This window comes from Umbelopsis ramanniana, assembly GCF_025399195.1.
Source record: "Umbelopsis ramanniana AG unplaced genomic scaffold K450scaffold_41, whole genome shotgun sequence".
In the NCBI taxonomy this organism is placed as follows: domain Eukaryota; kingdom Fungi; phylum Mucoromycota; class Umbelopsidomycetes; order Umbelopsidales; family Umbelopsidaceae; genus Umbelopsis; species Umbelopsis ramanniana.
In genome coordinates, this window is record NW_026252127.1 from 72,438 (window position 1) to 86,658 (window position 14,221).

At 44.2% G+C, this 14,221-nt stretch overlaps 3 protein-coding genes across 3 annotated transcripts; 1 reads left to right on the top strand and 2 right to left on the bottom strand.

The window, feature by feature from the left end:
- Window positions 1-1,591: 1,591 nt before the first annotated feature.
- Window positions 1,592-4,292, top strand: K450DRAFT_248374 (uncharacterized protein). Its single transcript, XM_051590223.1, has 4 exons — window positions 1,592-1,705; window positions 1,765-1,846; window positions 1,908-2,634; window positions 2,705-4,292. Exons 1-4 carry the CDS (start codon window positions 1,597-1,599, stop codon window positions 4,100-4,102), a joined length of 2,316 nt encoding a protein of 771 aa, XP_051443160.1. The 5' UTR covers window positions 1,592-1,596; the 3' UTR covers window positions 4,103-4,292.
- A 108-nt stretch (window positions 4,293-4,400) lies between these two features.
- On the bottom strand, window positions 4,401-9,205 carry K450DRAFT_273130 (uncharacterized protein; the record flags this gene model as incomplete). Its single annotated transcript, XM_051593078.1, has 13 exons — window positions 4,401-4,431; window positions 4,492-4,682; window positions 4,742-5,161; window positions 5,251-5,377; window positions 5,436-6,604; window positions 6,682-6,750; window positions 6,821-6,919; window positions 6,979-7,140; window positions 7,240-7,290; window positions 7,352-8,206; window positions 8,271-8,333; window positions 8,405-9,084; window positions 9,157-9,205. The coding sequence occupies 13 exons, from the start codon at window positions 9,203-9,205 to the stop codon at window positions 4,401-4,403; spliced, it is 3,966 nt and encodes a 1,321-aa protein (XP_051443161.1).
- Window positions 9,206-12,780: 3,575 nt separating this feature from the next.
- Window positions 12,781-13,670, bottom strand: K450DRAFT_266179 (uncharacterized protein; the record flags this gene model as incomplete). Its single annotated transcript, XM_051592804.1, has 5 exons — window positions 12,781-12,890; window positions 12,970-13,117; window positions 13,188-13,272; window positions 13,340-13,532; window positions 13,598-13,670. 5 exons carry the CDS (start codon window positions 13,668-13,670, stop codon window positions 12,781-12,783), a joined length of 609 nt encoding a protein of 202 aa, XP_051443162.1.
- Between the last annotated feature and the right edge of the window lie 551 nt (window positions 13,671-14,221).

Here is a 14,221-nt window from a genome sequence, read left to right on the forward strand (position 1 = left end):
GACTAATCAACTTGCAAATATAATTGAGACAAAGACGTGACCTATTGTCGGGGGGTCCTCAAGAAACTTCAGACAGGTTGTGGAAAAACTGAGAAAATCCAAGGGAGAAAGGTAAAGTAGAGAGAGTATACAGTAGAGGAGAAATCAAATCGAGAGATCAAAGCTAGGCTGATATGCTGAAATTATTTGCTGAAGGGAACGATACAGGTAAAAAACTTGAAACTTGAAACAACTTGAAGCTAAGCCAAATTACAGGACGCGCTAACAAAACGAGAGGGTCGATTTAAGGTAGCAGACAGGCGGACAGAAACTGACAGACGACCTAATGGAAATACTGAACAGTCGAACTAAAGACGAAGAGACACTACCAGAAGATACGCCATAATTTCCGAGTTATAACCAAAATCCGATGCGATTCAATCCAGTCCGATCCGATCCAAATGTCGTTGATAATAATAATAATCTAATGTGGATGATAGAAAATGGAAACAGGTCGTGAATACTTACGGACAAACCCTTGATGCTGTTCCAGCTGGAGGACATGACAGGGAGCCTTGAGAAGGATCCGATGGAAGAACTATGACGACGTGTATGATGAGAACCGCTAATATTGATAGGAGATGTGGGTTGAAATGACATTTATACTGAGAATAATAATGAGTGAATGGGAACGACTGGCAGGAACGGGGCAAAAGGATGGTGCATAAGATGGAAATTCAGAGCACTTATATACTGCCAGCGCCCATAGCTTCGTCAGTCACGAGAGCAAGTCACACGGGTCATAGGATCCTCAGTCATTGGCAGTGTGTCGAACGCCCTTCACCGAAAATGGACATGACACACTTGTTCCATAGTGTAAAGCAACACCATTAGCAATCAAATCCAAGCGTCTAGACAGATGAAATTGGCTACAATGTAACGGACTATCATGTTCAGTATGTCCAAAGCTGACATCTTGAAACTCTATGTTATCTAGTGTCTGAAAATCATCCAAAGGCCTCCTTGGTCCCTAGGGCAACAACATTCACAGCGCCCACCACCCTTGTTTACATACATCTAGCGGGGTTGCTTCAAGAGCATTTGAAGGTTACGCTTGCCTGCTTGCATGATTTTTTCATAATTTTCATTTTACAATCCGTGGGTGGTTATTTTGACATCTCCGAGCTGTCAAAATGCCGTTATATTACAGCGGGTAGGTGTAAATGGCATGAACTTTGTCAGGTTGGGTCTGAATCATAACCACCTGCGTTTGAGTCAAGCCATGTCAGGTGGTGTCTATGCGACATAAATATTTCCCGAAGGCAGTAGTGATATATAAGAACTCTTGTTGATGGCGTTGATCTCCAGCTCGCATGAACCTATGATTAATGTAGCTGAATAAGGAGTGGTGACGCTCATTCATGGTGTTGAATGGAAGACTTTATCATAAAGAAGGATGTTTATGAGAGTACGCCGAGTGTAAACAGCAACGTTGCTGCTGGGAAAGATGGTAGCAGAACATGTTTCCCAGCTGAATGAAAGGCGGAGTTTGTAACCAACCCAGAGGTTATTAAATTTTTACAGACGGCTGGATTGGTCAATCGATCTATAACTGCCATGCCAAGTATTGATCAAGAACGACGATTGCTGCCCACCTATGAGTATAAGCAAGATCTGATCGATGCTATTAGAGAGCATAGCTTTCTGGTTGTTATCGGAGAAACAGGTAAGCTGCTTTGATCAGATCCATTCAACGTAAACCAGCTATTCATAGTCAGTTCAAAGGTTCCGGTAAAACAACCCAAATTCCGCAGTACATTCTCGAGGAAATGCCAGAAATGAAGAAAATAGGTGTGACACAGCCAAGGTACGTAACATTGGCTTTGAATCGCGAAAGAGCCCTGATGCTAATCCGTCATGGCAACCAGGCGTATCGCGGCAATCACCGTCAGTAAGCGTGTCAGTGAGGAACACGGTACCCCGCTTGGAAAAGATATTGGATACATGATACGGTTTGATGATCATACATCGTCTTCAACTAGACTCAAATACATGACGGATGGTATCTTGCTTCGAGAGGCGGTTCAGGACCCTACACTCAGTCAGTACTCTGTGGTGATAGTCGACGAAGCGCACGAAAGAACCCTAGAGACCGACGTCCTCTTTGGCTTGTTGAAGAAAACGCATCGTCTGCGCCCAGAACTTAAAATCCTCGTCATGTCTGCAACACTGGATGTTGAAAAATTCTCAGACTTTTTTGACGAGTGTCCTATCTTTGAAATTCCAGGCAGAACATTTCCTGTACAAATCATTCACCACCAGAGCATGAAGATCAACGCCTTGAAATCCAATTTCGTTTCCACCGCGGTTGAAACGGCATTTTATATTCACACCAAAGAAAAGGCTGGCGACGTGCTTGTGTTCCTGACTGGCCAGGCTGATATCGACCGAGCATGTCAAGAGTTCAAAGACAAGTGCAGTGAATTAGATTATACTCGTGACGTTAAATACTATGACGTGGATGACGAAGAGCAAGTCAAAGATGTCTCCGTATACCCCTTATATGCAAGTTTAGAAACAATGGAACAGAGAGCTGTCTTTGAGCTTTCACGCCGTGGAAGCAGGAAAGTGGTGTTTTCAACCAACGTTGCTCAGGTAAGAGTTTGACGGACTTGTGTCGTGCAATGCAGGCTGACCACTCATCTATGACTATATTTCTCTATAGACCTCTGTCACTATACCAGGCATCAAGTATGTGGTAGATTCAGGATTCGTCAAGGAAAAGTCGTATGACCCAAATACAGGCATGGATGCATTGTTGGTTACCAGTATCAGCAAGGCAGCAGCTACTCAGCGCGCTGGTCGCGCTGGTCGAACTGCACCAGGCAAGGCATACCGGCTGTACAGCAGTGAGAGTTTCGAGCATTTACCGGACGATACCATTCCGGAAATTCAGCGTAGTAGTTTGCTCAGCACGGTGTTGGCTTTGAAACGGATGAATATTGTGGATGTATTGAATTTCGAATTCATTGACAAACCGGACGAAACGTTAGTGATGAAGGCACTGAGTCAGTTGTTCTTACTTGGCGCGATCGATCACCATGGTGTCATTACGGAATTGGGCAAGCAGATGAGCCAATTTCCACTGTCCCCTTATCTTTCAAGAGTCATTATCAGTTCAGCCACGGAATACGAATGCAGCGAGGAAGTCTTGACCATTGCTAGTGTGCTGGCTGGAGACAACGACTTGTTTCGAGCCCCGTCCCCTCGACAAGGGGAAGACTTGATTGCCGAAGCTGAGAAATGCAAATTGAAGTTAGCGCATCACTCTGGCGATCATATGACGATACTGAACGTCTGGAACGAATGGAGACGTAATGATGAATCTCGTAGGTGGTGCCGTGACAACTGGGTCAATCAAAAGGCACTAGCCAACGCAAAAAGTGTGCGCAGCCAGCTCATCGACATCGCGAACCAGCTCAAACTTCCCCTGGTGCGAACTCGCCGTATTGAAGTCGAACGTACCAGTGGCAAGAAGGAGGGTCGATCGAAAGAAGTTGTACGTGAGGTTGATGCGGTGCCTGTCCTCAAATCATTTTTGACCGGATATTATACCAATATCGCTAACAAGGCTTCTGGACGATCTGTTTTCTCTCACTACGCACCTGATCAGCATTTGGCTGAGAAATCCTCGCACACATCGTCCGCTCTGGTGGCCCTTTATCTCCATCCGTTGTGTGCGCTTTCCGATATGTTTGATCGCAACAAGACTCGATACTCTCAGATTGAATGGGTCATGTACATGCACGTTACCTACACTAATAGAGCGGTCATGAAAGGTGTCAGCAAAATCCTGTGGGACTGGGTACGTTCTGGCAAAGGGCATGAGCGAATTCGTCAACTCGCTACAGCGCACCTCAACGGCGTAGACAAGAAGAAGCTTAATAAGAAGCGTAAACAACTTCTGGATGACAGTAGTGCACAGGCTTCGTCGGTTGAAAGTAGCGACACGGACGCTGGCACAGGCACCGATGCAGAACTAGAAGAAGATAGAAGGCGATTACGAAAACTTGAAATAGATGATATTCGAAAGCGTGCTCTTGCTCGACGTGGTGCACAATAACATACATAACTCATCCTTACATAGACTATTTTTTTCAGTATATTATTGTAATTTGATTACAGTTGACATGGTTTGTGTTTTAAAAAACCCGTTTCACTGTGAATAGACTAAGTGATAAACTATATGATTGCAAAACTGAAAAATCATGTATGATACAAGGATTTTCAAATGACAAAACGGGGTCATCATAGTACTATATAGGTCGCTTCCATAGCGAAGGAGGGAATTGCATCACCTGTGAAAGTAAGGGTACCCAAGTGGACATCGGTAAAAGAAACATATGGCCAAAAATCGATGTCTACCGTTGAACAAAAATATCAGAATAAAACCTGAAAGGTTGATATTAGTATGCTGCATTCAATCTTTTTTCCCTCCACCATCATACGTACTCAGATAAGGATGATTTGGAGCTATGCCTGTGGGCCATCTCTTCAATAAAGTGCTTTCGAATCACATAGGGTCGAGTGAAAGAGTCGGTGACGACCCTACAGGCTTGGTGTGCTGAGATAGCGGTATTTCGTACCATGGCGCCTAAAGCATGTCTGCTAACGATCATGCCATCGACGAGAGGGCCAAAAATCTGCAACCAAGGTCATATTAGCCTACGCTAGCCAATATCGTTCACTGACCATTACTTACCAAGGCATTCTCCTTTAGACGTTGACTGGCCACAATGGAAGCCGGATTATTACCGACGCTTGGTATCGATATTCGTATCCAGTACAGACCATCGACAGCGCCGACCAATGGGTTGATGAAGATATACACCATGCTTTTTGAATTGACACTGTTCATTGTCTTGATACGATGAGCAAGCGATTCCCAGTTCGTCATGTCCTCAATCCAAATAATGCAGACGTGATCATCTTGAGTGACTTGCTGGTGTAATTTGGGTAACCGAGAGACAGCGCCCCATGACAAGTCGCCTTCCTTGGGTTCGTGCAAAAAGTAAGGATTATGGAACACCACTTCCACCATTCTGTCAGCATAGTATGGGATAACATCGCAGATAGCAGAATCAACTTTGCCTTGGTATCCATGGTGTTCTGATAATTTGACCTACGGCGGAAAGTAAGTATATAGCGAACATACTTACTTATACGGCTTTCAACCCTGCCAACAGAAGCAATGAAAAAAATTTCACTAACCGGCCAGCCTAAACTGTACAAGAATTGAAGATAACTCTGACTCAACTCTGGCGGCTGCTCCACTAATTCTTTTTCAGTAGCGTTACCCGATTGCGCAAAGTAGGTTGATATGGAGATGCAATCTCGTCTAGAAAACGTTGTAAGAAAACGGTTGCTCACGCCATTAAGAAAGATGCCGTACTCACTCATTAAGCATATCTAGCATTTCCAATTCTGAAATAAGAGAATCCGTAATACTCAATGGAATGACATTATTCCTGTTCTTAGTATGCAGGAACCCGAGCTGTGACATGAAGAGTCTCTCGCTGGGGGTTTGATCTATAGGAGAATGGCTCGATTCAGGCGCGGCTTTGGGAATTTGGAGTGGGTCATGATGATCGATCTCTTGTTCTGCATGTTGCTGAAGTGTGGTGATCTCAGTCATGCGTTCCAATTCAGCCTTCTTCTCCGGTTTACCGATTAATAGTTGCTCAAGTGAAGGCAGTGCCATCCAATTGACAGCGTCAGCAACGGGTATACTGGCATTCGATTTGACCAAATGACCATTATTTAACGTTGGAGAAGAGCCAGCTCGTACCAACAGATTGGGATTGTACTTTGGTGAGGAAGATGTGCTTGATGAAGATCGCGGAGTGGCTGGGCTGACTTTGCTAGACAAATCTTCGTATCGGAGGCAACTGGTCCATGAGTATCGCCCAGTGGTATCTCGACAAATCAATACAATAGCCGGTGATTTCGGAGATTCACCATGGGTTTCTACAAGATCGCTGATATCCATTAATCCAGCAATGACCCGACCATCCAGCAAAAAGAGCTGAATGCGTTTCGCAACAGCGCCTTCCTCATCGGATATCGCATTGGACGACTTGGATTTCTTCCATGCCTTGATCATTGATAGATCGTCCAGTAAAGTCGATGTTCGAGTGGGACCAACCTGATCCTTCCAAGGAGGAAAGTTCCCGAGCTGGTTGACAAATTGCGACATACAGTACTCAGCTGCCATCTTGACAGCAATTTCTTCCTTTCTATGCATAGCCATTCCATTTTTGTTAGTAGCTGATGTTGCTTTGTCGGTATCATTGCTTTGATTGCCGCTACCGCCTTTACTGGCTCGATTAGGCAGCTGGAAAAGCTGCTTGGTAGGGGGAAATCCAGTATCGCGCCTCTTCTTCTTCTCTTGAGATCCTTCTAACTGGCTATTAGTTTCAATTTCTCGTTCGAATATGGTTATTCCTCTACTCAAGGTTGCAATCACAGCATGCTGACAATCACGATCATCGACTATCCATTGCCCGACCATGACCCAACGCATCATGCAGTCGTACGCTTGTACAACCAGAGGGTATTTTTGAGCCTACAAAAAAAGAGACAAGAATGTTTGAGTGGATCCTGCCAACATCTGGGCCCTGAATATAATGTCAGAGAGCTTACCAAGTTTCCTGTACTATTTAGAGTGTCTGCATAACGACACAGTGCCAGTACCAATTCCCGAGCGACATTCTATTGAACGGCATCATCCATTCAATATTCTGATTGTTTGAAAAACCACCTGACTTTGTCAAATACTTACTTTACTATCGCGTTTGACGTACTCATACAAGCCAACAAAATCCATTAAAACGTCAAATGCCACCAGCGTCACATCGGAGCTCAATTGCATAGTTAGAATCTGAGAAGCAGAATTAGCTCACTGCAACAATCTTGTACGTTTGCCACTTTATATCTTACCTTATCTTGTATAAGTTTGACAACCGTCCCAACAAGACCAGGGCAGAATGGAACATCTTCAACGACATAGACATTAATGAGATGCAATAGATATCTCATATTATATGACGAAGTTTCAGTCCGAAGCGACATTAATAATAGCTCTAATATGTAGTACTTGAGCTGAGATGCCGATGGTAAGATATTTGTACATGGTAATGAAGGCAACAATGGCTACGGTATCCCACCAACTAGCCAAGGAAAAATTGGGAGTGTACTCACCGATGTGAACGCAGGCTGCTGGCTTGATTGCTGGGCATACAAGACCTTCATCTTTATAATCTGTTAGTCACAACCAAATCACCCACTACCAAAAATGTATAAGCTTCCTCACCAATTGGGACACTAGTTGTTCCTGCTCTCCGATCATGGACACATTATCTGAAGCGACATTCAAGCCTCTATCCCAATCGGGCTTGAGACTGACATTTTCAAAGTGATTCGGCAGGCACATAATAGTACTTGTTACTTTGATGGCAGCCAGTCGAAGTTCGTCTACAGATATGACATTACGGTACTCCGGTTGCATTTTGGGTAAAATGGATTTGATGCCAACCACAAAGTCTGGAACCATGAGTCGCACGCCTTCTAAGTCGGTGGCGAAAAGTTCTGTCGAGTTCATCAGAATGGTTGGAAGACATGTGTCTGAACGAAGGCCAATGGCCAGAGCAGCATAGAAGCGTTCAATGTATAATCGTAGAAAAGGAACTCTGCGTTGGGGCTTGCTGAAAATACGACAAAGAATTCCGTAGGCTTCTGCACGACCTTGCTGGTATTCAGCACTTACTTGGGGTGCCGAAAAGCATGCATCAAACAACCAGCCTCCAAATATGTGAAGCAAAGTGTTGCCATCTGGCGGTGACGGCGTTTCAGAATCAGGTAAGGGTACTTGTCCAACCGAATGGAAAGCCTCCACGATCCGACCAACACCCATGACTGCCAAAGCAAAGTTGCCAGGTGATAATTGCCAGGGATTGGGAATTAAAAATAGTATTCTGTGCCACGCATAGTAGACGAAATCTTGAGGCAGATCCAGTTTAACGTTAAATCCATTCACTGCAATGTTCACTACAGACGTTCCTGCTGTGGGTCCATACAAAAATCGGAGAGTACGGTGGGTAAGCGATAGTGCCACTGAACTCCATTGCTGAATGACCTTGGGCCTGTGCGTCCATCGAACAAAGCATCTCTACAATGATGAACAAGGGTCAGAATTCTAACCAAACAAGTGAACTTGATCACGCTCCACGAACCTTTATGATATCCCACATCTCTACATCCCTCGTCTTCGACCGTAACCAAAGCTCAAACAAGACCTAATTATGAAATTAAAAGAAAATGTATGAGAATTTCACACCGTATTCTATAATGGCCCAACAGTACTCACTCTGAGTAAATGATCACATAGTTCATCACCCATGACAGGGCCATTGCGTGTTCCATCGCTCACTCTTTCCGACAACAGAGAATCGGTGATGCCTAAAACAACCTTCAATAGCACCGACCAAGTTTCTTCAGAAAGATCGAGCGTTCGACCAGCCATGGTGAAGACGGTCAGGACTTTTTTGCATAGTTCTATATGGCGTTGCGTTAGCTGAGCAGCGGTTTCGCGCGTGATGGGAGGTGGACTAGGCGCAGCCATGGGTATGGTGATGAGGTTTGCCGCTCCTGGCGCAGGCACAACCGTTGTTGTGGTATACGTGGCGGTTTTGCTGGCACCAGAGTGTGGTCGTGGAACTCTAGGACGAAACAATAAAGAGTATTGATGAAAGATGATTTGAAAGAATTCCTGCTCCAAGCCTTCGCGAGACACGGCAGCAGGCCGTTGATTCGCTTCGAACAACCACTGTGCATAAATGTTGATGTCTTCGGATGTGATCGTCATATCTTCCAAAGGCAAATTGAAACCTTGTCCAATGACCTCCATAAACCATTTCACATGGGCTGGCGATGAAAAGATGGAAGGATGAGGAGCTGCTTTTCCAGCTGCTGGGTGTAAGTATGAAGTGATCTCGGATATCAATGTCCTTCGCGTTGATACGGGCAAAACATTTAATATATTAGTTTCTGGGAATGGGTGAGGTGGGTTAGTGAATGGCTACGATTCAATGTAGCGCATTATGGTGCTTAAGTACGTACGAGCGTCATGCTGCAAAAGATGCAACTGAGCTATCCAGTCCAAGAACATTGCAGGTTAAAAGCGGACGCCGCCGCACGTTAACGGATGTCTGTGAGTGCGATTTGAACTATTTTTTTTCTGCTTATGGTACAGTGGTTGAAACAGACTTGTTCCAAACAAACGAGTGGTGGTGTACAAGGCGGTATTGGCGATTGTCACTGACGCTAAAATGATCTCTGGTGGTGAATGACAAGGTGAATTTTGGGACAACCGTCTGAGCAAGAACTTACTCAGAAAGCTCGATTCTGGCTGCTATTGGCTGAAATCACATGCCCTGCTAAAATTGAAATATCAGGCAAGAACTTGGTAAATGGACAACTAATTTTGTCTCCCTTGTAAGCATCAATGAAAATCGACCATACGAACTGAGTGCATGGCTGGTCCAGCGAAGGTAAATCGTTCATGTCAGCTGTGGCTATTTTCTATAGCCACGCTACGTCGCTGGCTGGTGCTGAAAAGGAAGATCGACTCCGCATTCTGGCAGTGATCTATCTCCACGTTGGATTTGCCATACCCCGCCTGCTTTGAGTAGATTAACTAGTTAAAAATACTAGAGGTCAAGATGTTATGGTTTTTAATGCCACTCGTATATTAAACGTTTGTTGACTGATCACATCTCTATTGGAAAAGCACTAACATAATGGCGTGCTAATCAGCGATAATTAGGCAGTTTTTAGGCTGAGACGCTTTATGCATCTAGACGAGTCGGTGTGGGTGCAATCATGCCTGGCCTCATGCTTTTACACTTATCTTAAAGTAGCGGCAATATCTGAAAAGTATCTGTATTTCATGGTTACATCCAGTCACTGATAAGACATTTCCCCTTACCGTCAAACAATTCTATAGAGGTATAACTGCTATCGATGTATTTATGTTCATCGCAGTGGCATCGTAAGGCTGCTTGTGACTAAATGGATGACGGAAGATTTGCAACGGATGGTCGATAAGGCAGTGCTGCCAAAATTACCGCATTACAAAGGTCGCACAAAGCGATCAGTTGCACGTTTTATCATACCAGCGAAAGCCATCGATACAAAATGGACAAAACAGTCTATTGGCAATCTAAAGATATCAAAAGATAACTTATCAGTCACTCACTCTATCGTCTGACTCGTTACAGTACCACCTGTGACAATCCAACATAGTTATTAGTTCACGCATCAAATGGTACATTCATCCCTATCACTATCTCCGTAAGCTGAACCAGCATCGACCTTAATATCAGCTCCTGGTTGATCCCGAAGGACCGTGCTTGGATAACACGTTGCAAGTAGCCGAACCTATCAATGGTTCATAGTAGCGGTCCTATTTTGAGTTTCAAAAAAAGCAGCGAATAAGGGTAGTGTATTAGATATTTATTATCAATTTGTTTTTTGTTTTTGTTTTATGTACATTAATTTCGCATTAGCATTAAAAATCTAGTGTGGTGGTTTGCAAGCTGGCTTGAGACAAGTTGGCTTGCGATGAATAATTGAGATGGATTGATTATGAAGGATGGGGTTTCAAGCCGTAGGGAGATTTTAGTTGGACTTGCTGGTGTAGAAAAGGACATCCTTGCGACATTGCTGAACAGTAGTGTAAGCAAAGACACCGACGGCGGAGGCAACGACGACACGCTTTCCAACTTGAGTGGCAGAAACGTTAGCAGCGAGCTGTTGAGCAGGACGGGAGAACAAGACCTTGAACATGTTGTGAAGAAAAAGAGATGAGTTGTGTGGCAGACACGTTCTGCGAGGGAGGGTCTGGTATTTATTCAGAGCAAAATATTTTTTTTTTTTGTTCGATCAGACCCAGCGGGAAAATAAAGAACGGCCAATAAATGTGAAGAGTGGGACTGAAAATTGTGGATTGCTCATACTTTCAACCACAGCCGCCAATCGATTTGCCTCCCTGGATTACCGACTTGACACGTCCGACGCTTCCAGATCCAACAATGGGCTCTGGGAGCTTCAAACAAAATTCAAAAACGCACTAAACACTCCTCGTGAGAATTGCCTCCATAATTATCCATCAAGGATAACTTGAGTCTTGGCAATGGAATTGCTGAAAAGCTTTTCGTTATGCCACCAGATATACATTGACTTAGCAATCGTTATCGATATCTGCCATATTTTAAAGGTGCGCGCGAACACTATTTGTAATTCTTTTCCCTTTTACAACTATGCTGCGAATCACCCGCTCTGCACAATGCTGTATCGGCTGGCAAAAAACTATTTTTATACCAACAATGCTTCTGATTCACTACAATGCTAGCTTTTGTCCAAATGAGTCACTTCCAATTTGCAAGTCAGAATATCTTTTAACTCCTGAAGTACTAGAAGGCCGATCATCGGAGTATATACTCGTTCTACAGCTAAACACCGACTGGGGGAAAATAGTCGCTTTTCATGTTTAGCAAAAAAGCTTAGATATCGCTCCTCGGCAGTTGCTGACCGGAATATTTGTCCCCAAATGGTAATTAGAAGCTGCACCCAACTTAGCAGCTAACCCATAACAACAACCAAAATGCCAACTTACAGTGTTTCGTCCTTGGATAGATCTTTTTTGACACCGCTTGAGCCGGTTAAACTCTTGCTTTGAAATTATTTGCCCGCCCACCAAGAGCTTTGGGGTAAGAAATTTTTGTGCCATCTAACGCTTAGTGCTGCCAAAGGACAACTTGTACCATATCACTTCTCTTCCCAATCTCTCTCCACCCAGCTCAACTCTTATTTGATGTATCAAAGGTTATTATTGGCTTTGGAGAAAAGTATAATAGTATTTAGTTATTAACGTGGAAAGATTTAAGGCCTCAAATACAGCCATTTAATCTAGATCATTTGGATTTCCGCAACAGAAGAAAAAGCCCTTCTTCTTCTTTGGCTGGGCTTGTTGCCCAGTGACATCACTCCTTGGAGCTTCAGTAGGTTGAGTCGGTTGCTCGCTTGCACTATTTTCTAATGCTTTGCTGCCATTGTTGATAGGAACATTGACATCTGAATGTGTACTACTTGTCACCGTACGTGCTGCATCTTTTGCTGCAACTCCAGCTCTTCCTGAACTGGGAGTTCCAGCACCAAGACCAGATCCATCAGCACCAGACCCATTCGTACCAACACCTGAGCCTACATCAGTATAGCCAGTACCAGTGCCAGGGGCAGTAGTGCTAGGGCCTAAAGGATCGGTAGTGCTGGAACCTAAAGTGCCAGAACCAGTAGCGCCAGTTGTGCTAGTAACTAAAGGATCAGTAGTGGTAGAACCTAAAGTGCTAGAACCAGTAGCGGCAGTTGTGCTAGGACCTAAAGTGCCAGTACCATTCGTGCCAGTACCATTTGTACTAGTACCAGTAGCACCAGTACCTGCTGCAGCGGTACCAGCTGCAACGGCACCAGCAGTGACCGCACCTGCGCCGGCAGCTGAACCCAAAGCTGAACCAGTACCTGTATTAGACCCACTTGCAGAGTTGGTGCTTGTCAGATTATTGTTGGGATCAGTAGAGGTAGCTACGGCGGAAGTTCCTTTACCACTGGTTGTCAAAGCATTGCTGTAGCGAGAATTGATTCAGATGATGTTATGGAAAAGCGTTGCAAATATAGAGCGAACTCTTACGTTTTTCCAGTTTCATAAGTGGTCATTAACTTGGCAAATGTTTCTCCCTGTTGCTTTGCAATGGCCAACTCCTTCTCACTTGGCTGGCGAGATCCATCTCCATTTGCTATTCATTCATCAATGAAAAGCAGTGAGATGAATGTTTTTATAAACTCATTCATCACTTTGTACGCTCATGGACTTACTGATTGTGCCTGCACCATATGCTGATCCACCGACGACCTCAGTGGTATCAAACATGGCTGGGTTGGCAAACCCAAAGGGAACGTATATCATACCGTGATGAGCGAAATATGTTACGGCATTTAACGCTGTCGTCTCTTGACCACCATGCTGAGGGGAAAAAAGCTCTTTCAGACCACGCTTCTCCGATTTCTTCTTTGCTCTCAACACAATGTCTTACCTGACTAGCAGTGGAGAATATCGTAGCCACAAACTTGCCTGAAAGCGCTCCAGTTGCCCAAAGTTTACCACTAGCGTCCAAAAATCTATGTATTTCGCAAGAACAGGTTTAGTCATCAAAGCAAAAACTATTTGCGTGACTCAGTCACTTACGCTTTCATCTGTGCTGGAAAAATGCCGAACCGTGTAGGCAATCCAAATACAATGCCATCTGCTTCTGTCAACTGATCGATTTTAATGACCGGAATGTTGGGCTTGGGAGGAGCGTTCATTTTCGTGAGCACTTCGTCGCTGAGAGTCTCTTCAACTTGGAATAATTGAACATCAACACCGTTCGCTTCCAGACCTAGTTATCTCCAATGTGTCAACTATGGGTTATCACAGCATGCAACGATATATGCAAGCACATACCTTCTTTCACGGCGGTAGCCATCTTGTATACATGATGGTACAACGTGTATATGACAATATACACTTTCGGCATGGTTGGTCAAGCTATGTTGAAATCAAGGTGGGGGAGAAAAAAAAGTCTCACCGGAAGGGAGCGACAACTAGAGTTTTATATGACACCCATCACTTTAGTGACTTCACTTGGGTCAATTAATATACCAGCCTCCCATTTACACGCTAGAAAACATCACTTTTTTCTAGCTTTTTCACTAGAGAAATTCATTTCCTTCTCGAAAATTTATTTTCGCCTTCAATTCAACTAGCTCTGAATACATCCAAAGGATCTTCATCACATAAGACAAAGCTTTCATTACGTCACTGTCGGGCGTGGTATTCGTTTGCATGAATCGCCCCGTTTTACGAGAATCAGACGAGTGGCTCGGTCTCTTTTGACTATCACAACAATTGTCAAACAGCCAGCAGAATGGAAGCTGTCAAAGTTAGCAATGAAGAAAATGAGCATTACTGTTGATTTAATATACGCCGGAAATTTTAGTCGAAATAACAATTGGAGACATCGGCTCCATGGTGGATATTCTGGGGTAGACCATTGGTATGGGTTTTTCGCAAGTCGATCTGTCTTGT

Excerpts from the sequence above, each read along its gene's own strand:
- K450DRAFT_248374 (XM_051590223.1), top strand. The coding sequence starts at position 1,597 with ATGCCAAGTATTGATCAAGAACGACGATTGCTGCCCACCTATGAGTAT. Across the intron at positions 1,706-1,764 it reads GGTTGTTATCGGAGAAACAG|GTTCCGGTAAAACAACCCAA; the intron begins GTAAGCTGCTTT and ends GTCAGTTCAAAG. Across the intron at positions 1,847-1,907 it reads ATAGGTGTGACACAGCCAAG|GCGTATCGCGGCAATCACCG; the intron begins GTACGTAACATT and ends CATGGCAACCAG.